Source organism: Pelophylax lessonae (genome assembly GCF_965119305.1).
Source record: "Pelophylax lessonae genome assembly, chromosome: 3".
NCBI lineage: Eukaryota > Metazoa > Chordata > Amphibia > Anura > Ranidae > Pelophylax > Pelophylax lessonae.
In genome coordinates, this window is record NC_138770.1 from 228,588,575 (window position 1) to 228,610,693 (window position 22,119).

At 47.4% G+C, this 22,119-nt stretch overlaps 1 protein-coding gene across 1 annotated transcript in view; it reads left to right on the top strand.

Annotated features, from left to right (window-relative positions):
- ATR (ATR checkpoint kinase) overlaps positions 1 to 22,119 on the top strand; it is a 345,838-nt gene that overhangs the window by 293,761 nt on the left and 29,958 nt on the right. Inside the window, exons 38-40 of the mRNA XM_082249535.1 lie at positions 9,854 to 10,086; positions 19,558 to 19,692; positions 20,287 to 20,493. Of these exons, the coding sequence (XP_082105661.1) occupies positions 9,854 to 10,086; positions 19,558 to 19,692; positions 20,287 to 20,493 (575 nt within the window). The remainder of the gene's footprint in view (positions 1 to 9,853; positions 10,087 to 19,557; positions 19,693 to 20,286; positions 20,494 to 22,119) is intronic.

The following is a 22,119-nucleotide window of genomic DNA, read 5'->3' on the forward strand; positions in this document are numbered from 1 at the left end:
CAGACCCCTAGGAGTGGCTGCGGAACCTTCTGGGTCGCAGCCCCTGTCTGCGATTACAGCAGTCTTGGAAAGCCTGGTGTCAAAGGTAGATTTTGTATGTAAAAGTGTTGCTAGCCATAAACACCCTTTGCCTTCGCCTCGCTTGGTAGTTTCCTCAGATTCTGAGGCAGATATGGCCGCCGCAGACGCACCCCACCCTGAGGTGTTGGTGTCTTCGCATTCTGATGGTGAAGAGGACATGTCCTAGTCTGCCGCCACGCGGGAACGCACATTGGTTGAAGCACTTATAGTTTCAGTGCGGGAAACTTTAAAATTGGCAGATGAATCTACAGCGTCGGGATCGCAGATGTCTTTTGGATCCCGAAAATCGGGCAAGGGTTTTCCTTGTCAGGAGCTTTTTGACGATATTGTCCAACAATGGCGGCACATCAAGCACATGCTAGTGGTGCCTCAGCGCTTTAAACGCCGTTATCCTTTTGCAGATGCAGTTTATTCTAGGTGGACCGTGCCACCAAAGGTGGATCACCCGGTTTCCAGGCTGAATAAGTCTACTGTGGTTTCGGTGGAAGAATCCCCGGCCTTCGAAGCCAATATTTGTGAATGTTCTGGTGTCCCAGACGGTGACTGAATGGGTGAAGTTACTAAAGGGTATCTTGGAAGCTGAGCAGCTCACCTCAGCGGTGCTGGAAATAATGGACCAGATGGCTCAAGCTCTGGTGTTCATGTGTGATACGTCCCTGGATGTGGCTCTCCTAGTGACCAGAGTGTCTGCAGTGGGGATTGCGATTAGACGCATGGTGTGGTTGAAAAGCTTGTCTGCAGACCAGGCTTCCAAAAAGGCTTTGACAGCTCTTTCCTTTATGGGGGAGAGGTTGTTTGGATCCTCTCTGGACTAGTTGATCAAAGGCCTTACGGGGGGAGGGGGGGGGGGAGAGTGCTCTTCTTAGTTCTCTAAGGGAAAGGCACCACGTCCTAGACGGGGGGCCTTCCTTCACTGCTTATAAGCGGCTTTTTTAGTACCTCCGGGTCACAAGAAAAAGGGAAGCCGTTCAGGCCTTCTGGGAGTTCCGAGAAGCCATGGTCCGGTCAGTCCGGATCTGCAGACAAATCCTTGTCTGCATGAAGGGGCACCCTCACCCACTTCTCAGGTGGGGGTTTGTCTTCGATTCTTTCCGGGACCTTGGACTTCCTTGATTCAGGACAAATGAGATCAGGGTACAAGATCGAATTCCTGCGCCTATCTGCGATCTGCGCATATCTTCAGACAACTTAAGGAATCTATGAGAGGCAGTACAAGATCTGCTGTCGCAAGGGGGGATTGTTTCAGTTCCCTTTCAGGAACACTTTCAGGGGTTTTATTCAAACCTATTTACTGTTCCCAGAAAAGAAGGCAAAGTGCGTCCAATTCTGGATCTCAAGGCTCTGAATCGCTTTGTGCAGGTACAGAGGTTTCGCATGGAATCCATTCGAACAGTAGTGGTGTCACTACACCAGGGAGACTTTTTGACTTCCATATATATCAAGGATGCATACCTACACATCCCTATCTACGCTGGTCACCAGCGGTTCCTTCGCTTTGCAGTAGCAGAAGAGCATTATTAATTTGTGGTGTTACCCTTTGGTCTCTCCTCCGCTCCCAGGGTGTATTGGCCCCAGTGTTGGCTTTGTTGCGCCAACAGGGGATTGCTGTACTAGGGTATCTGGATGATCTCCTGTTGAGAGCAGACTCTCATTCAGCCCTGATGAGCGACCTGACGATCACTGTCAGCTCCATGCAGGAGTTCGGGTGAAACATCAACTTCAAGAAGTCCGCCCCGATACCTTCCTTGAGACTGAATTTTCTGGGCCTGACTCTGGATTCAGCTTTGGCGAGGGTCTTTCTCTCCCCAAACAATCTGCAGAAGTTGCAGGGGGCGATCCAGTTGTTGGCAAACAATCTGTCCTCTCTGCAAACTTGCATGCGGGCCTTGGGTCTGATGGTATCGACCTTCGAGACAGATCCGTTTCCTCAGTTTCATACCAGACCTTTGCAAAGGGAGATTCTTGTCAAATGGAACAAGGATTCAAAGTCCTTGGACACTTTGATTTGGTTGAGCCGCTACACAAGATCTGCTCTGTTATGGTGGCTTCATTTTCCAGCACTATGCCAGGGCAAACCCTTCCTACCGTTGTTTTGGACAATGGTAATCAGGGACGCCAGCCTGTCAGGCTGGGGCGGGTTACTGGGAAATCTCTGTGCCCAGGGAGCCTGGACAGAAGAAGAGTCCAAGTTGCCAAAAAATGTTTTGGAGCTCAGAGCAATAAAGTTTTGTCTGAGCCACTGGACGTATCGTCTGCAAGATTGTCCGGTTCGGATTCAATTGGACAATGCCATGGCTGTGGCTTACATCAATCACCAGGGGGGCACCAAGAGTGTCTTGTGGGCCAGGGAGTGGCAGAGATTCTGGCCTGGGTGGAAAAGTTTGTTTCAGCCTTCTCTGCTGTGCACATCCCAGGTGTGAAAAACTGGCAAGTGGATTACGTAAGTCGTCAGGTGTTCGATCAAAGGGAGTGGTCCCTACACCCGGAGGTGTTTCATCTCCTGTGCGTTTGGTGGATGACACCTGAGGTCGAATTGTTTGCTTATTGTCTGAACAAGAAAGTGCAGAGGTCCGTAGCCAGGTCTCGAGATCCTCTGGCCGACTCCACAGACACGCTGGTGGCTCCTTGGGGTCAGTATCGGCTGATTTATGCCTTTCCTCTGCCAAAACTCCTGCCGGGGTTTCTGAGCAGGATGGAGGTGGAAGGGTTTCTGGTCATTCTGGTGGCTCCAGCCTGGCCTCACCGGTCTTGGTGCGCAGACCTAGAAGGTTGGTCGCCAATGCTCCTTGGAGACGTCCTCTCAGGGAAGATCTGTTGTCTCAAGGTCCGATCTTCCATCCTGCTTTTCCAGTCGCTGGCTTTAACGGCATAGCTGTTGAAAGCCAGGTGTTGAGGGATAGAGGTCTATCTGACTCTGTGATTCCTACGCTTCTGAAGGCTAGGAAGTAGACTTCCACGAAGATATATCACTGAAGGTGCACCCTCGCTTGTTTTCAGTAGCTAGGGTTTTGGCCTTTCTGCAAGAAGGGGTTGAACAGCGGTTGGCTTTGGGCACTATCAAAGGCCAAGTGTGGGCTTTGGCTATATATTTTCAACGCCTGTTAGCTATGCATGCCCTGATTCGTACTTTCACTCAGGGAGTGCACCATATGGCTCCTCCGAGACGCTCCCCACTACCTCTGTGGGATCTGAATCTGGTATTATCTGTTCTTCAAAAACCTCCTTTTGAGAACATTCGGGAGATTCCTCTGCTTTGTCTCAGAAGGTTGCCTTTTTGGTTGCTATAACTTCTGCCCGCAGAGTATCTGAATTGGCAGCGTTGTCCTGCCGCTTACCCTATTTGGTGGTATACGGAGATAAAGTGGTACTCCGACTAAATCAGTCTTTTCTCCCTAAGATGGTTTCTGATTTTCATTTGACTGAAGACATTGTGCTGTCCTCACTCTATCCCAAGCCTAAGCATCCTAAGGAATTCGCCTTGCATTCTTTGGACATGGATCGGGCGATCAGGGTTTACCTGGCGGCCACTGAGTCCTTCAGAAAATCGGATGCTTTATTTTCCTTACCGAGGGACCTCCTAAATGCTTGACTGCGTCTGCTTTGACCATATCCCGATGGATCTGGCAGACGCTTATTCAGGCTTATACGCTGAAGGGTCAGGTTCCTCTGTTCCCTGCGAAGGTGCATTCTACTAGAGCGCTGAGTGCCTCTTGGGCTTTTCGCCATCAGGCCTCAGTAGTGCAAGTTTGCAAGGCGGCAACTTGGTCATCTGTGCATACGTTCACACAATTCTACAAAGTTTGTGTTGGCATCTTCGGATGCCTCCTTTGGCCATAAGGTTTTGCAGGCTGCTGTTTAAAGAGAATTATTTTTGTTCTCTTTGAGGGTGTATGGTTTTCCTAGGTGAGCTCCAGTTGTCCTGGTTGAGCTCCATATTACTTGGTTGGCTACGTTTAGCCTTTGGGGAGTTACATTCATCTTCTTTGTGTTGTCTTCCCACCCCTCATGAAAATACTGCTTTGGGACATCCCAATGGTCTAAAGAAGATATGGAGCTGCGTCTGTAGAATGAAACTAGATGCTGTAGCAGAGTGTGTGGGGTTATGCCTGCAGGGACAGCCCCCCTAGGTGTGGTAAAGCTTTTTCCTGCCTAGTGTCCTATTCCTGATAGGAGGAGCATAACCCAATGCTCTAAAGAAGAAATGGAGCTGCGTCTGTCGATGAACTTTAGAGAAAGGGATTTAATAGTAAGTACATGTAGCAGGTTTTCCAGGCCTGCGGCCTGATGTGGGTCTGCCATTGTTACCGGTTACCTTTCCAGCCCATGTGAGCTGCGGCCCTGGATGTAGAGACTGAGACATGGACAACTCCGGCATCTTGGTTTTGTTGTTTTATTGTAGATAAAGAGGATGGGAGAAGGGAATGAGTGGGATACTCCTTTAGGCTTCAACCATATACACTTGGGACTTGGTTCCTGAAAAATGCCTGTTGGCGCTACCTTAACGCCAGCCGCGCCCACTAACTCTGAGGATACTCCGTAGCTTAATAGAAGTGCTGAATCCTTGACTTAAAGTCCAAAAGATCCAGGACTGGGAATTTGTAGAACCACCGACACTGTTACACTGCAACAAGTCACTGAATACTTCCCTCCCGCCTTGCTCTGGCTTGAGGTAGTATGTTGTAGAACTGTAAATCCCAACTGGCACACTCTGTACAATTCAGGGCACAATGGTAGGTGCCCCCTTTAAACTTTAACCTTGAATTCTTCGGGGATTCACGATCTATGCACCCCCCTCTGTAACTTTAGGGTCCTCAACCTAGGTACCCCCTTTCTGCTAGCTGGCACTGGATCCCAGAACCTCTTCCGGAGTGGTCCCCTTTAACTCTGGCAGACCCCCAGGGGCAATCCTCAGTACTCACGACCTGTGTAGGCTTTCCAGGGACTGAACCCCTCTCTCTCCGCAGGTTCTCGGCACCCAGGATCCCCTCTGCTCAACTCAGCACTCTCTGAATTCTCAGGCGACACCTCGAGGCATCCTCTTTCCTCAGACTGGAGGAGAGACAGCCGCACTCTCCATCCTGGGACTCTGCTCCCGCCAAAGACATTGTGTCATGTGCCACCCTCAAACTTATACCCACTCCCAGAATCCTTTGCAGCACAATCTGCCTTCTGGGGTAGTTACAAGCCTGGATATGTCCCCTGATTGGGCTTCCTCCACCGCCCTATGAGAAACCTCTCACTGGAGCCAGTGCGGAGACTCCCCCTTCAGCAGGCACACCTGAAAACCATGACACACTGATTAAATAAATCACAGCCCTGCTGTTAGGCAGATATGGTCCACTATACCTTTACCTAGCACCTACCTGTAGGGTGCTACATACAAAAATCCTGTTGTTTTTCTTTTTTTTTTTTTTAAATGTAATAAAAGTTAGCAAACCCATCAAAAAAAAAAATTGAGCTCCCCCACATATATGCATTTACAAGTGTAAACACATGCAGCGGGCACCTGGGGGGGCTTTTAAAGCGTCTATGGAAAATATAGGGTACTGACATGTTTAACCACTTTAGCCCCAGCCCTATTTCGGACACTTTTTGTTCACAAGTTAAAACCAGTATTTTTTCCTAGAAAACTACTTAGAACCCCCAAACATTATATATATTTTTTTAGCAAAGACTCTGGAGAATAAAATGTCGGTCATTGCAAAATTTTTTGTCACGCGGTATTTGCGCAGCGGTCTTTAAAACGCCATTTTTTTGGAAAAAATTTGAAAAATCACATTTCACTGCATTTAAAAAATACTAAACAGTAAAGTTAGCCCATTTTTTTTGTATATTGTGAAAGATGATGTCACGCCGAGTAAATAGATACCAAACATGTTACGGTTTAAAATTGCGCCCCCCCGTGGGATGGCGACAAACTACGGTCAATAGAGATCTCAATCTGCGACGCTTTAAATTTATTTAACGGTTACCAGTTTATAGTTAGAGTGTAGCTCTTTTTTTTTAATTATTGCCCACGCTCTGGCGATCGCGGCGATACCTCACATGTGTGGTTTGAACAGCGATTTCATTTGCGGCTCGACTTGCGTATACGTTTTTTTTTGTGCGCGAGCTAACGGTGACGGGGACGGCTAAATTTTTTTTTTTTTTTTTTTTCCTATTTATTTTTTCTTTTTTTTAAACTTTATTACAGGTTTTTAAAAAAAAAAAAAAATCTGATCACTTTTATTGCTGTCACAAGCAATGTAAACATCCCTGGTGACAGCAATATGTCGTGACAGGTACACTTTATGGTGGGATCGAGGGTCTAAAAGACCCTAGACCCCTCCACTACACTTCCCTGTATGCAAAACGCCGAAAACGGCATTTTTGCATACAGCCGTTTTTCAAATCTGCCGCCTTTTGCAGCACAGTAACCCGGACGTGACGTCATGGACGCCGCCTCCGGGTTACGTCATCGGAGACCCGATCGATGCCGTTTCCGGCATTCATCGGGACTCCATCCAGCCGGCGGACATGCCGGCTGGGTGCTCGGGGCTCCCGGTGGGACGGTAGCCCCGAGCAAAGCCGCGGAAGGCGGCGGGAGGGGGGGGACGTCCCCTCCCGCCCCCCCGGGTAACGATCGAGCGGCTCCCGAGCCGCATCGATCGTTACCGACGGAAAGCCGACCGTCGGCTTCAAACAACGGTACCGGGATGATGCCTCTAGCTAGAGGCATCATCCCGGTATAACCACTCAAAGTCAGCCGACGTAGAGGTTACGTGACTGGTAGTAAAGTGGTTAAGGTTTGACATGTTGGGAATCTATTTCCTTGGTGCAACCTCGGCTTTTATAATTTAACAAAAACTTGGGTAATTTATTGCATTTTTGGACCCCCTAAAATTAACTTTTAATGTGTTTTTTTTTTTACTAAACATTTGCGATAATATCGTGGGACATAAAAAAACAAAACAAATGGAACTACGCTAGTTTATTCTCTAGGGTGTCTGCTTTCAGAAAATATAAAACGTGGGGGTTTTGTGTAATCTTCAGGCCTAAAATGTTTTTTTTAAACGTGTGCAAAAAATGCAAAAACTGCTCTGGCTATGAAAGGGTTAAAGGATAAGTTCACCTTCTGGAACATTTTACACGTTTTTAACCACTTGCCGACTGCTCAAAGTAATATTACTGCGGCAGTGCGGCTCCCCTGGGTCCAGCCACGTAGATCTACGTCACTGGACTGCTGTGTTTAGACACAGCGGGAGTCCGGCCGCGGGAGGAGCGGCTCTGATTGCCGCTGCCCTCCCCCGATCATCAGGGAAATGGAGAGAAGACCCGTCTGCTTATATAAACCAAGCAGGCAGACCTTCTCAGTGACAGACAGAAAGCGATCAGCCCATGTCCCTCGTGTTATGCTGAAACTGCGATCTCTGTGTCTGTTACAGAACCCCCCCCATGTCAGTAAGCATGAGGCATACATTTAACCCCTTGATCACCCACAGTATTAACCCCTTCCCTGCCAGTGTCATTATTACAGTAACAGTGCCTATTTTTAGCACTGATTACTGTAGTAATGTCACTGGTCCCCCCAAAAGTGTAAAAAATGTCAGGGGTCCGATCTGTCCGCCGCAATGTCGCAGTCCCGCAAAAAGATCGCAGATCGCCGCCATTACTAGTAAAAAAAAAATAAAATAAAAAGTAAACATGACAAATCTTTCCCGTAGTTAGTAGATGCAATAACTTTTGCGCAAACCAATAAAAATACGCGTATTGCGTTTTTTTTTGTTTTTTTTTACCAAAAATATGTAGCAGAAAACAAATTGGCCTAAAATGTTAAAAAAAAAAATAGATTTCTACATTTTTTTTTCGGGAGGGGGGGGGGGGGGTAATGTCATATAGCAGAATGTGAAAAATTATTTTTTTTTTTTCTTCAAAATTGTCGCTTTTTTCTGTTTATAGTGCAAAAATTTAATATTGCAGAGGTGATCAAATACCACCGAAAGAAAGGACGTAAATTTAGTTTGGGTACAGAGTCGCACAATCGCGCAATTGTCCGTTAAAATAACGCAGTGCCGAATCGCAAAATAGGGCCTGGTCAGAAAGGGGGCAAAACCATCCAGGGCTGAAGTGGTTAAAATTATAATTACAACTAACTACCCAAATGACCCTGATCAAAAGTGTACATACCCTGGTGATTTTAGCCTGATAACATGCACACAAGTTGACACAAAAGGGTCTGAATGGCTATTGAAGGTAACCACCCTCACCTGTGATCTGTTTGCATGTAATTAGTGTGTGTGTAAAAGGTCAGTGAGCTTCTGGACTCCTGACAGACACTTGCATCTTTCATCCAGTGCTGCACTGACGTTTCTGGATTCTGAGTCATGGGGAAAGCAAAAGAATCATCAAAGGATCTGCGGGAAAAGGTAGTTGAACTGTATAAAACAGGAAAGGGATATAAAAAGATATCCAAGGAATAAAGAATGCCAATCAGCAGTGTTCAAACTTCAAACTCTAATCAAGAAGTGGAAAATGAAGAGTTCTGTTGAAACCAAACCAATGTCAGGTAGAACAAACTACAATTTCAGCCACAACTGCCAGAAAAATTGTTCGGGATGCAAAGAAAAACCCACAAATAACTTCAGGCGAAATACAGGACTCTGAAAACATGTGGTGTGGCTGTTTCAAGATGCACGATAAGGAGGCACTTGAAGAAAGATGGGCTGCATGGTCGAGTCACTAGAAGAAAGCCATTACTACGCAAATGCCACAAAGTATCCCGCTTACAATACGCCAAACAGCACAGAGACCAGCCTCAAACCTTCTGGCACAAAGTCATTTGGAGTGATGAGACCAAAATTTAGCTTTTTGGACACAACCATAAATGCTACATTTGGAAAGGAGTCAACAAGGCCTATGATGAAAGGTACACCATTCCTACTGTGAAACACGGAGGTGGATCGCTGGTGTTTTGGGGATGTGTGAGCTACAAAGGCACAGGAAATTTGGTCAGAATTGATGGCAAGATGAATGCAGTATGTTATCAAAAAAATACTGGAGGAAAATTTGCATTCATCAGCCCGGAAGCTGCGCAAGGGAGGTACTTGGACATTCCAACATGACAATGATCCTAAACACAAGGCCAACTCGAGCTGTCATTGGCTACAGCAGAATAAAGTGAAGGTTCTGGAGTGGCCATCTCAGTCTCCTGACCTCAATATCATTGAGCCACTCTGGGGAGATCTCAAACGTGCAGTTCATGCAAGACCACCCAAGAATTTAAAGGAACTGGAGGCTTTTTGCCAGGAAGAATGGGCAGCTTCACCATCTGAGAAGATAAAGCGCCTCATAATGTTAAAGAGGACAATACACTGTATTAAGGGGGTATGTAAACTTTTGATCAGGGTCATTTGGGTAGTTTCTGTTGTCATTATCATTTAAAAAGAGTCAACTCAGTTGATTGATAATAAATGGCTTCAGCCAAACACGAACCATGAGTAAAAGAAACGTTTTTTCTTTTATTCATATTTTCAGAAAAATGGCCATGAAATCATAAATTCTGCCAGGGTATGTAAACCTATGAGAAAAACTGTATTTTAAATGTGACTTTAGAAGTATTTATAAAGAGGCAATACTGTATGTATATGATTTCTTTTTATCTTACTCTTTATACATGCTAAGATTTTGCTCACTTTTGGACCTGCCATTTGGCACTTCTATGATTATTGTTGACCAGAATTTGTATGTGTTATTTTCATTGTTTAAATATGCAATTTTACTTTGCCATTTTCAGCTGGCCGTGCTGATCGTCTGCAAATGAAAAACGATTTGATCAAAATTAACAAGGTTATAACAGATCAAAAAAATAATTTGGCTCCATACCAGTTCCTGACGGCCTTCTCTCAGCTAATCTCTAGAATCTGTCACTCTCACGATGAGGTGTTTGCAGTATTGATGGAAATAGTGGCAAAAGTGTTTGTGGCTTATCCTCAGCAGGCAATGTGGATGATGACTGCTGTGTCTAAGGTAATGTTGAAGTTGAGGAAAAGTCCCTTTGTATAAGTACACCATTAATACAGGCTTATTACAACAGCTTTAAAGAGACTTATGTAAGAGACATGTAACGCCGATGTTTAGTCACTTACTACTATTCCGCCTACAGTGACCTGGTCACCTCTGGCTGTTTGACCCTACACCTGCTACCAGCCCCTTGGTTTTGTGAGCACCTGGGGCCTTGCTTCAAACCTTTGAGCTGTGTTGCTTTACCATCACATGACTGCAACATGTATCACTTTAGACATAGAAGGAAAGGCATAAATTATGGTGTATGGATTCCATGGGGTAACCAGAGCATCCACTGCTTGCACTAGAGGATCTCTACAACATGAAGCAAACCTCTTGTACAACAATTTGTTGTTGAGCCTGAAAGACAGGAGAGCTACATTTAGTATCACCCCATCTACGACACATGTCCTCCTACACAACAGGGTGTAGGGACCACTCCTCTTGGACCAGGTGCTTCCTAGCCTGCTACGCAGGATAAAGAGGGCTCTCGTAGCTTTATAATAGCCCAAGTGGGTGTGTTACTCCGGGTTGATAAGACTCTTGGAAGATGTTCTGTGGCTCTTTTAGATCATCTGGATCTTCTTTCTCAAGGACCAATTTAACATTCCTCTTCATGGTCATTGGTTTTTTACTGGCATTGCTGTTTAAGCCCAGGTTCTGAGGGACACAGGTATTTCGGAATCCGTAATTCACACAATATTAAAAAACTAGGAAGTCTATTTCTCACAAGGTCTGTCACTGTTTGTGTAAGCAATACATGGGTGCAAACATATAAACTTTACCTTAAACTTGGACAGTGTTAGTCAGTGGGGCAGTGAATGGTATCGGCAGTTTTTTTTATTATTTATTGACAATATTATTTTTAACAATTTTTTCTAGGATCCCTGTTGGGGGGCCTTGTTGAAATATCAGGGGTCTAAAAAGACCCGTGATGTGTCTTTTTTGAGACCGAGAAAGGGACTGAGGACAGAGATTCCCAGTCCCTTTCTCTGCAGCCTCAGCTGCACTGTACCATGAATGAATGAGAAGCGCACAGTAGAGCTGCACAATTAATCGTATGAAAATCGCGATCTCGATTCACCCCTCCTGACGATCTAACCCTGAAATATGCTCGATTCTTTGCATAGCTGCATAGCAGAGAGAACAGCTGTGGAAAAAAAAAAAAAAAAGCCTCCCAGCAAACAGCTATCAGCATAGTCTCCCAGTAACTATAAACAAAAATGATTACATTGTATCTTTTCCTTCCCTCTGCCAGGGAGAAAGGAAGTTTAACCTCTTAAAGACTGGATCTTTTTCTGACATTTGTTGCTTGCAAGTTAAAATCAGGTTTTTTTTGCTAGAAAAGTACTTAGAACCCCCAAACATTTTATATATTTTTTTTAGCAGAGACCCTACAGAATAAAATGGCGATTGTTGTAATATTTTATGTCACACTGTATTTGCGCAGCAGTCTTTCAAACGCAATTAATAGACTTTAATGAATAAAAAAAAAAACGTAACAGTAAAGGTATCCCAATTTTTTTTTGTTACACAGAGAATCGTGATCTTTATTCCAAGCTAAAAAATCGTGATTCTCATTTTGGCCAGAATCGTGCAGCTCTAGCGCACTGTGTTCTGAGCATTTACTATGCTTCAGGTATTGATTACTCACTATGTTAATTCAGAAATGGTAGGGGCCAGTAAACATCATATTTAAGGGCCCTTTCCCCTGCTCTCTAGCCTGGAACGATGCCCCGCAGCAGCTGGCAGGAAAGGGGAGCAGGGAAGCCGGCAGCGCTGAGGAGGATGGGGAGGGGAGAATCTCCGGGCGACAGAAGAGAAACAGTGACAGGAGGGACAATGGAGTAGTATTTACTGGTAGCATTGCCCTGTAATTTCCTCCTGCAGCAGCTGAATGCCAGCGGGAGGGAAAGGAGGAGAAGCCAACCTTCAGCTGCTGCAGGAGAAAAATACAGGGGATCGGTTCCGGCAAATGCCTCCCCTCCTCTCCAGGTTCGGGGGGGTCGGCAAGGAGGGATATCGGTCCACCCCTGGTCTAAAGGATTGGAAGTCGCCATTTCCTAAAGGCACTCACTATTAGATTTGTAAGTGCTTCTTCAGCTCTACAGTATCTATTGTTTTTCAAATTTACAAGGCTGACATCTGGTCATCTTTTCACATGTTCTGCAAGCTTTATCGCATGAATACGGTATTCAGGTGTTAAGATCCTTCAGGTGCCTGTTTGAGCTTTGTTGAGCTGTTTTTTTTGTTGACCTGTTCGAGTTTTGTTTGCTGTGTTGTCTGCCCCTTAGTTGGATTGCTTTTGGAGGCCTTAACAGTATATGACCTCGTATGTTTGTTGATGGACCAGAAAGGAAACCGGATTGGTGTAATAATTGTAAAATCCTCTTCTTTGAGTCCATTGAAAGACCGGTTCCACCCATTTGTGTTGATTTATGATCATGCCCTTGGTACTGCTTTGCTTCAAAACTAAGGCATGCTTTGGAGTAGGATTGGGCTTGCCAACAATGTTTGCTTTGCCAGTGTCCAGTCCTACTATAGGCAGTATAACCTGTCAGTATATGATTTTCAGTGTTCCTTAATGGACTCTAGGAAAAGGATTTTACAGTATCAAAATTCTCATTTGGCAATAGAGATTAGCCATGTTCCTCCTATGACAGGTTTACTTTATCTTTTAGAAGACTTGCAATTTTTTTCCCCATATACCCTGCGGAAAATGAATCCCAAAAAAGGATTCCTTACTTTTTGCAGAGCTTTACAAACTCCACTGGTTTAATCCAAAATGTCTCTTTTTTTTTTTTTAAAAATCTTTTTTATTGAGTTTTCAACAGAGAAAAGAAAACAAAACAACAAAAACAAACTACGGTGCCAGGGTCCACACTGACCCGAACTACTAAGCAGTACAGGCATTAAGGCACGGTACCCACGCAGGGGTCCAAATGGAAAAACATTAGCAGCAAAGACATCATAAAAGGCAAACACCTCCCTCCTATGAAACCCGACTTTCGCCCAAGGGGCCATCTAGTGACAAGGCATGTGGCATAGGCACAAGAGGGCAATACCTTAAATAAGACCGACGCGGGCATCCCCGGCCGCCCTAGGGCGACGGGACGAGGCCCGCATCAGCCGCTCGCAGCCGTAGAGGGATCGGCGAGCCACTTCTTCCACACCCTGTCATGCTTCTTCGGGCAGCCTCTATGTGTATACGTGTCCCTGTAAAGAGGAAGCACCGAATTCACCAGTATCTTCCATTGCAGTACCGTGGGTGGCGATCGCCGTCGCCAATGCAAAACAATAGATTTCCTGGCATAATAAAGCAAAAGACCCAGCAACGTCCGATCAGCCACCCGGGGCACTAGGTCATCAAGCAACCCCAGAATGCAGACTCTGGGGCTGGGATCAAGTTTAACCTGAGAAACTTTTTCAATCAATTGAAGCACCCCGGACCAAAAGTCAGAGAGATGGGGGCAGGCCCAGAATACGTGGAAGAAATCTCCCGGAGACTGGCCACACCGCCAGCACTCCGGGGAGTGAGATGCATGCATCTTGTGGAGACGATATGGGGTGAGATAGGCTCTATGGACTATCTTAAATTGGATGAGTCTGTCCCTGAGAGAGACCAGCATCTTAAAGGGGACCTCCCACACATTAATCCAATCCTCCGAGTCCAAGTCCGGAACATCCCGGGCCCAGCGATCATGGAGGCCAGAGAGCTCCGGAGAGCGGACTCGGAGAAGGTGGGCATACAGAGCCGACACCGCTCGCTCCGAGCAGTCATGTCGCAGAACCCGTTCCAGGTCCGATTGCACCAGCTGAGCACCACCGGGCGGGAACTGGGCCTTGAAGGCATGAGAGAACTGCAGGTATCTGAACACTAGGGATGGCGGGACATTAAACGTATCGACAAAATGGGACAATAGAGGGAAGGTGAGATCATGCGACACATCCGAGAGTTTCTTGATGTTGAATTTAGTCCACACCGCCGGGTCAGGAAGGGAATAGAGATACGGCAAGTCAGGGTTGTGCCACAAAGGCGCGTTGGGGGAGACCGCCGTGCCCGGATAACCCTCGAGCTGCAGCCCGAGTTTCCAGGCTCGCAGCACCGTGGACATGGAGGCAGTGAGCCCGTGTGGGGCCTTGGGGCCCCTAAACAGCAAGTGAGTGAGTGCCTCCACGGATCCGAGCACCGCCGCCTCCACCGCAACCGCCGAGTTGTATAGATCAGGATTTAGCCACCAAACGGCCGTGACCAGTTGAGATGCTAGGAAGTATTTGTGGCAATCCGGAAATGCCAGTCCCCCCTGGGAAAGGGGGCGCATAAGTGTGGAAAATTTGTACCTAGGCGGGTGCGACCCCCACAAGAAAGAGGAAAAAAGTCTATTTAGTGCCGTGAAAAAGGACTTGGGTATCCACTGCGGGGAGTGGCGAAAGAGGTACGTAAATTTAGGCAATACCTTCATCTTCACTAGATTAATGCGACCTAAAAGGGAAAGGGGTAGGTTCTCCCATGCCTTCAATCTTGCCCTAACTGCGTTGACCACCGGGTCCAGATTAAGTGAAATAAAGGCGTCAACATCCCGAGACACCCGTACTCCCAGGTACACCATGTCCTCCACCCATTGCAACTGAACATCCGGCGGTGCCAAGTGCCTGGCCCCCTGGTCAATCGCCAACAGTTGCGACTTAGACCAGTTGACCCTCAACCCGGTCACTCTGGAGAAGGTGTCCAAAACGTGCAGCGCCCCCCGGAGGGAAGAGTCAGCATCATTCAAGAACAGTAGGAGGTCGTCTGCATACAGGGCTACCCTCTCCTCCAACCCGGCAATCCGCAGGCCCCTGACCTGCGGGGAAATGCGGAGGGCCTCCGCCACCGGCTCCATGGCAATGGCAAACAAGGCCGGAGAGAGGGGGCAGCCCTGTCGCGTGCCCCTAGATAGATTGAACCTAGAGGACAACTGTCCACCCAAGCGAATGGCCGCCACCGGTGCCCTGTAAATGGTTTGCAACCAACGGATGAAGATTAGGGGGAACCCCATTCTCCGGAGAGTCTCCCACAGGAAAGGCCACTCCACCGAGTCGAATGCCTTTTCTATGTCAAGCGAGGCCACTACTCTAGTCCCTACGTTAAGATGTTGTGCTTGTAGGTTGGTATACAGTCTGCGAAGGTTAACATCCGTGGACCTATGGGCCATAAAGCCTGTTTGGTCCTGATCCACTATCGAGGGAAGTAAGGGCTGGAGTCTAGTAGCTAGCAGCTTGGTCAGAATTTTCAAGTCATTATTGAGTAGCGCGATAGGCCTGTAAGAGGCGCAAAGCTTGGGGTCCTTAGGGGGCTTGTAAATGAGGATGATATGTGCTTCCGCCATCGAGGGGGGCAAGGACCCCTCCTCGAGGCACCTGGTAAAGGTCACGGCCAGCAGCGGGGCCAGAAGTCCCGAGTGGGTCTTATAAAATTCTATGGGCAGACCGTCCGGGCCCGGGGCCTTGCCACCTGGTATGGACGAAATTATGGCCAAAACCTCATCAGTCGTGACTGGGCGCACCAGCCAATCTCTCTCCCGATCCGAGAGCCAGCCCAGGGCCACTGGGTCCAGGAGGGAGTGTAAGTCAGTCGGGCTAAAGTCTGGGGGAAGGGTGGTAGTGTAGAGTGTGCTATAGTAAGATCTAAAGGCTTCCAGTATGTCCTCGGGAGAGGTAAGGGCCTCCCCTGTGGGAGAGGTGAGCTCCGGAACCACCGTCTGGGGTGAGTCATGTTGAGAAATCTACCATTCCTGTCCCCCTGTTCGAAAAAGGACTGTCGGGAGTGGTACATCGCCAACCTCGTAATCTCCGACATATGTAGATGCAAGTCCCTTTTCTTCGTCTGCAACGTCTCGAAGTTGGCGGTCGAAGGGTCCAGGCCATACGTGGCACTGGCGCCCTCCACCTCCTCCTCCAGACGGGTCAGCGTAGCTGAATGCTGGACCTTGACCGCCTTAATGGTAGACATATAGTGGCCCCTGGTGTAAGCCTTGAAGGCGTCCCAAACCACTCCGGGCGTGGACGTCTCTGCGTTATTCTTCCAATACTCCTGCAGAAGCGGTGGGATCTGAGAGGAGACGTCCGGGTGGTCCACCCATTGGGAGCCCAAGCGCCACATAGAGCCACACCGGGCCGCAGTAGAACGCAAGGTAAGCTCCAAGGGGCAGTGATCAGACAGCCCTGCCGGCAAATACCGCGCCGACACCACATCAGATAACACCGCCGTATTGGCGAAAGCCAGGTCAATTCTGGAGGAAGTCTTGTAAGAAGCCGAAAAGCAGGAGTAACCCCTCTGATCGGGGTGTTTCCAACGCCAGACCTCCGTCAACCCTGCGGCCTCCGACCAGCGCAATAGATCCTCCGAAAAGGATTTAGGGGCGGACGGCCTGTCCAGGGACGGGGAGAGAATGGCGTTGAAATCCCCCATCCAAAGCAACCTGGCAGGGCAGTACGGGGAAACCCTGTCCAAGATAGAATACAACACATCAGGCTTAAAGGGCGGGGGTACATACAGGCCCACCATCACATATCTACGGTGCCACATAGTGAGAACTAGCACAACATAACGGCCCAGAGGGTCCGTATGGACCGCCTCCACCTCACAGGGAAGGGACTTTCGAATCAAAATCGAGACCCCCCTTGCGTAACTGGAGTAGGAAGCATGGAAAGACTTGTGCACCCAAGGTTTCTTAAGGGACAACAGTTTGCTGCCCATCAGATGCGTTTCCTGTAAAATTACAATCGATGGTTTGTGGGAATTTAAGTATTGAAACATGAGAGCACGTTTAAACTTTGAATTTAGGCCCCGAACATTCCAGGAGAGGACGGAGAAGGTCTGCAGGTCACGTGAGGCCATGACAACTATACTGGAAGGAAATGGGAGAGGACCCCGTGGGAACCATTATCAGCATCCGAGGAGCAGCAAGAGCAGTCGAACCCAAGCACCGTAAACACAACTGTAGGACAGGGAACACAGTTACACATGTAAACAGAACAAAAACACCCAGGCACGGAGTGCCTATCCTGCTAAGCCCCAGCATTCCCCCCAAAAAAAAACAGGGCGGACCAACTAGTCCCCCCGGGGGGAGCCAGGGAAAGCTTATACCCAAAAAAAACAACACAGAGTCCAGAACTGCTGTTAGGCTAAAAGCATCAGCCTCAGCAGTAGGGGGGGCACGCCGGCTCCACCAAACAGGGGGGAGCCGGGGTGGGCAGCACAGAAGAAATGTCCAGCAAAGGCGAAAAAGGAAAATCCCACCACAGCAAAACGAATAGACCGGCGGGGGATTTTATATTGCAGTGTGCAGCTCGGCAGCTGGTTCAGCTCCATACAGTGAGCTACAGTGAACAGTCAGAGATGAGCAGCGGCAGTTCATAAGGCACATACAGGGAGAAGGGGGGTCCAGGAGAGAAAAATAAGAAGGGGGGGGGGGAAGAATAACGGCAGGATGGTAGGGAGCAGGACCAAAAGAGGGCAATCCAAATCATAAAAGTCATATGAAGTAGGGGGGGTCAACAGTAGAAAGGGGGTATACTTGCGCAGCTTAGGTGCGGGGGGGATTCAGGTCAGCGAACGTCCAGCCAGGAGGCCGCCAGGTCAGGGGTATCAAAAAATCTGGTGCGATCCCCGTCGATCACTCGGAGTCTGCTGGGGTAGAGGAGACTGTATTTGATACCCAGATCGCGGAGACGCTTGCGGATGTCAGTGAACTGGCGGCGTTTCTGTTGCACCTCAGGGGAATAATCCGGGAACAGCATAATGCGGGCGCCCTCATAGCGGAGTTCCTTCTTGGTTCGTGCCGCTGCCAGGAGACGGTCTCGGTCCCGGTAGTTGAGAAGGCGCAGCAGGAAAGGCCTTGGGGGTGCTCCGGGTATCGGAGGAACCGCGGGGACCCTGTGGGCCCTCTCCACCACAAAGGTCGGTGGCATAGCGGGGAGGTCCAGCAGCTGCGGCAGAAAGGTCTCAGCAAATTCCGCAGGCCTGGGGCCCTCCGCACGCTCCGGCAGCCCCAAGATGCGGATGTTGTTTCTTCTCAGGCGGTTTTCGGTGTCAATCGCCCTGTCCTGGAGAGCCTTAACCTGTATTTGCAGGGCATGGAGGTCCCTGGAGTCCTCCCTGGTGTTGTCCTCCAGGCGGGAGATGCGGTCCTCCGCTTCAGACACCCGCGAGCGGAATTTGTCCAGATCGTGCCTGATCAGGCTAATGTCCGTGGCCAGGTAGTCTATTTTGACCGTAAGGGTGTCCTTGCAGGCCTGTATCGCCTCCAGGATATCCGATGGAGAGGGATCCCGCTGCTGGCTTGGGCCTGCCTCCGTCTGAGTACTGGCCGACATGTTGGAGGGAGAAGGCCTCGTGACCAAGATGGCCGCCGAGCGTCCCGGGGGACAGGGAGAAGAAGCGGGCGTAACCGAGGATCTAAGCCGCCCAGGCGATAGCGGAGGTGCCCGCTGCTTGCCGCTTGTCTTCTTGGGGGGACCCAGGGTGGTAAAAGGGGGTGCCGAGGATAAACAGGTAGCTCAATGAGGCAAAAGGATGAGATCAGGATCGGAGCTCCAGCGCCGCACGTCCGCTCAGACTCACATCCCGGCCACGCCCCCCCAAAATGTCTCTTTAAATTGATTTTCAGCATACATTTTTCTAATGTTCGAAATAATAGAAATTTTGTTATGCTTTATTTTTCACTCAATTTTTATGTTACCGAAAAAAAATCTTACAGGCATAGATGGAAATCTCATTAGCAGGACACATCCTTGCACCTCTTGATGTATTACTGTTAGTTACAGAAAGTGAGGTGAAATCTCGTTAATATGGACATATGCAGCATTAAATAACTGACAGAAGTTGTAGCCATTCTTTACGTATGTTTATAAAACTAATGATAAGGACTCGCATTGGCCTCTAAATATTGGTCTGTGCATATTTAGGCTTCTTTCATATGGGCGATCTGATCAGGTACTCAGTTTTTCTGGCGGACTTGATCAGAAGGTCCATGCATTCCTATGGGCAGATGGGTGTAAACTGACTTGTGTCCTGCCTCTGGGTCTAATCCGGCCTGCAAAAAAAAAAAAAACAGAAGAGGGGATTAGTCCTCTCTTTAGGCAGATCAGAGGGTAGTTAGGTGTAAATGGACAGTGAAGTCTGTTTACTCCTATCTGCCCATTGAGCAAAGCGGGCTGTGTCCATGTCTGCTATGCAGAAACTGAACGGACATGGATGTACCATCCACCTGCTCTGATCAGCAAGGGATCTGGGAGTGGATCCCCCTGTTGATGGGGAACCGAATCCGGCCTATGTGAAAGGGGCCTTAGACATTCTGGTTTTTTTTTTTCTTCTACATTTGTGGCTGTTCCCACTAAAAGGAATGAATATACATTTTTTGTTTTTATGATTGTGTTGCCATATTTCCACAGTCTTCCTATCCAATGCGTGTAAATCGATGTAAAGAGATACTTGAAAAGGCCATTCACATGAAGCCAGCACTTGGAAAATTTATTGGAGATGCCACAAGACTTACAGATAAGCTTCTGGAGCTCTGCAACAAACCTGTGAGTAATTTTGTTGAGACCAATTACCTGATTCATCAAGGCAACCTTAAACTGACATATCAATATGTAGTGCATGCAATAATGGTTGAAAGGTGACATTTGTCTAATGCTATTGCAGCTTGATCAACCAGGATAAGAATTTCTGTTAGTTCACATTAGTTGCTGGAGGAGTTTCTTTCATAAAACATGGGCGCTAGGGCTCAAGAATCACTTTGACTATGAAGTAAAGAGAAAATATAGAAAATAATTCAAAGCTAAATTTTCAAGAAATAAAGCAAAGCAGAAGATTCCAACTGCTGCTGTAATAAGCAGGAGCGGACCTGTGTATGTTGTGTTGTTACACTAATGCTGGAACTTCTCTCCATGGTAGCACTTGCAGCATTTGCCCCATTTGGTATCCATACGGAATATGATTTCAGTAAATGTAACTCCATAAAGTGAAGGGAGAAAGCATTTCTTGGTAATGTCATGTTTTATGTGGGGGAACTTCTCTTCTGCTGCATAGTTAACATATATTTTACATGAATTGCCACATTGTAACATGCATGCATGTCAAAGTGTGATGGTATTTTTTTTAATGTGTGCCCTGTTTAGGTGGATGGAAACACTGGCACTTTAAGCATGAGTGTCCACTTCAGGCTGCTTAAGAAGCTGGTAGAGGAGTCTACGTTTAGTGAGATTCTAATACCACTACAGTCCGTTATGATCCCTACACTGCCATCCACTGTTGGAAAGCGTGACCATGCCAACCATGACCCCTTTCCTGGACACTGGGCATATATTGCTGGCTTTGATGATGCTGTAAGTATACAGCTATTAAGCTAATTCATGATGATAATTTTTTTGTGACAATTGAAAAAAAGTATAAGTTGGAATGCCCCTGCACGAAACATCTTTGTGATAAATGACAGTACATTCATATAGTCTCTGTTGTCATTTTGCCGACTGCATTGTAGTACTTTGTTACTCATTTGCGCGATAGAATCTGTTTTGCTTGCTAAAGTTTACCATGTTACTTGAGCCATTGTAGATTCCAGTAAGAAATGTTTTATTTGTATGCAGAAGAATTTAGAATCAGGTTATATTGTTGCCTACAGCAGGTGGGGACAATGGCAAACATAAAAATTGCAAGCCAGCCCATTGTTAAAAATCATCCTTTACCCAGCATGTCTCACTTTTTTGCTAGTGTCCCAGGAAGTTTGCCTTTGCCATCAAATCTGCTGAAATATGTCTGATTTTTGCTAACCACCTCACTGTCATTTTTTTCTTTTTTTTTTTTTTTCTTTTCCTTGGTGACTTCAATCAAGATTTCTTGATTGCTTGAGCTTGTCTGTACAAAGCATCTATCTGGATTAGCATTTCCAGAGCACTTTTTTTTTTTTTTTTGAGGCCATACCTGGACTGGCCTTGAATGTGACCTTTGGGCCCTGAGCAGTGTTCTGTGTTAGCCACGGAGGGTTTTCCAAGTCCAAAGCTGTTGCACAGACCCAGGTGCGACCCTGTCCTTGGGTATATTGCATAAAATAGTTAATTTGCATTTAATTTTAATGGTCCAAAGAATGTCAGGCAAAATGGTCGGCCCTTACGCATGTTCACTTCATTAAATCTTTGAAAAAAGTTTGGACACCCTTGCTCTAAAGCATGTTATACAGCACAATGCTTGTGCTGTGTAATTTGTCCCTTTGTATCATCTAAAATACCTGGCTGATCCTGCCTGGTTCTGCCCTTCCCTCTGTAACCTGACCACCATTTGTCATCGTGGTTACACCGTGGTCATTTACGTGCCTCAGTCATCTGCTGCTCTCCTCTGTCCTGCCCCCCCCCCCCCCTCGACTGTTAGCTCTGATCTGCTCCCTGGCCCTCCCTCCCTGCTGCTAAAATAACTAATATCTTCTTTGCTACAATCTCGTCTGTTCTAATAAGTGATGTGCCCTAGTGTATGGGTTTTATTTTATTTTTATTTTTATTTTTTTTAAATAAGCCGCCGTATACCTTATTTAATAGCTCAGCTCATGTGACCTGCCACTTCTTTCCTCCTCCTGGCTGACATCAGCAGGGGATTCTCAGCCCCGCCCACTGTAGCTGTCAGTTCGAGAGAGGAGAAAGGCAGCCAATCACGTGAGCAGTGCTATAAAATAAATTATACAGCAGCTTATTTTAAAAAAAAAAAAAAACACATGCACTGGGGCACATGATTTAATATACCGGACTTGAATGTAGCAAGAAGGCTCGGTGGCCTAACAACCACTTTAGGGCTGAGAGTTCAAGGGCTTACATAATCTGCCGGGTGTAGTGCTCCATGCTCGTACTGTTCAGCCTGGAGGAAGCCTCATCCTGCTCTTGCTCCTGAAGCATCGCATGGATCCTCTGGTCTGTTTCCACTGCCCACCTCTGGGCACCTAAAACCCTCATTAGAAACAGCTGCCC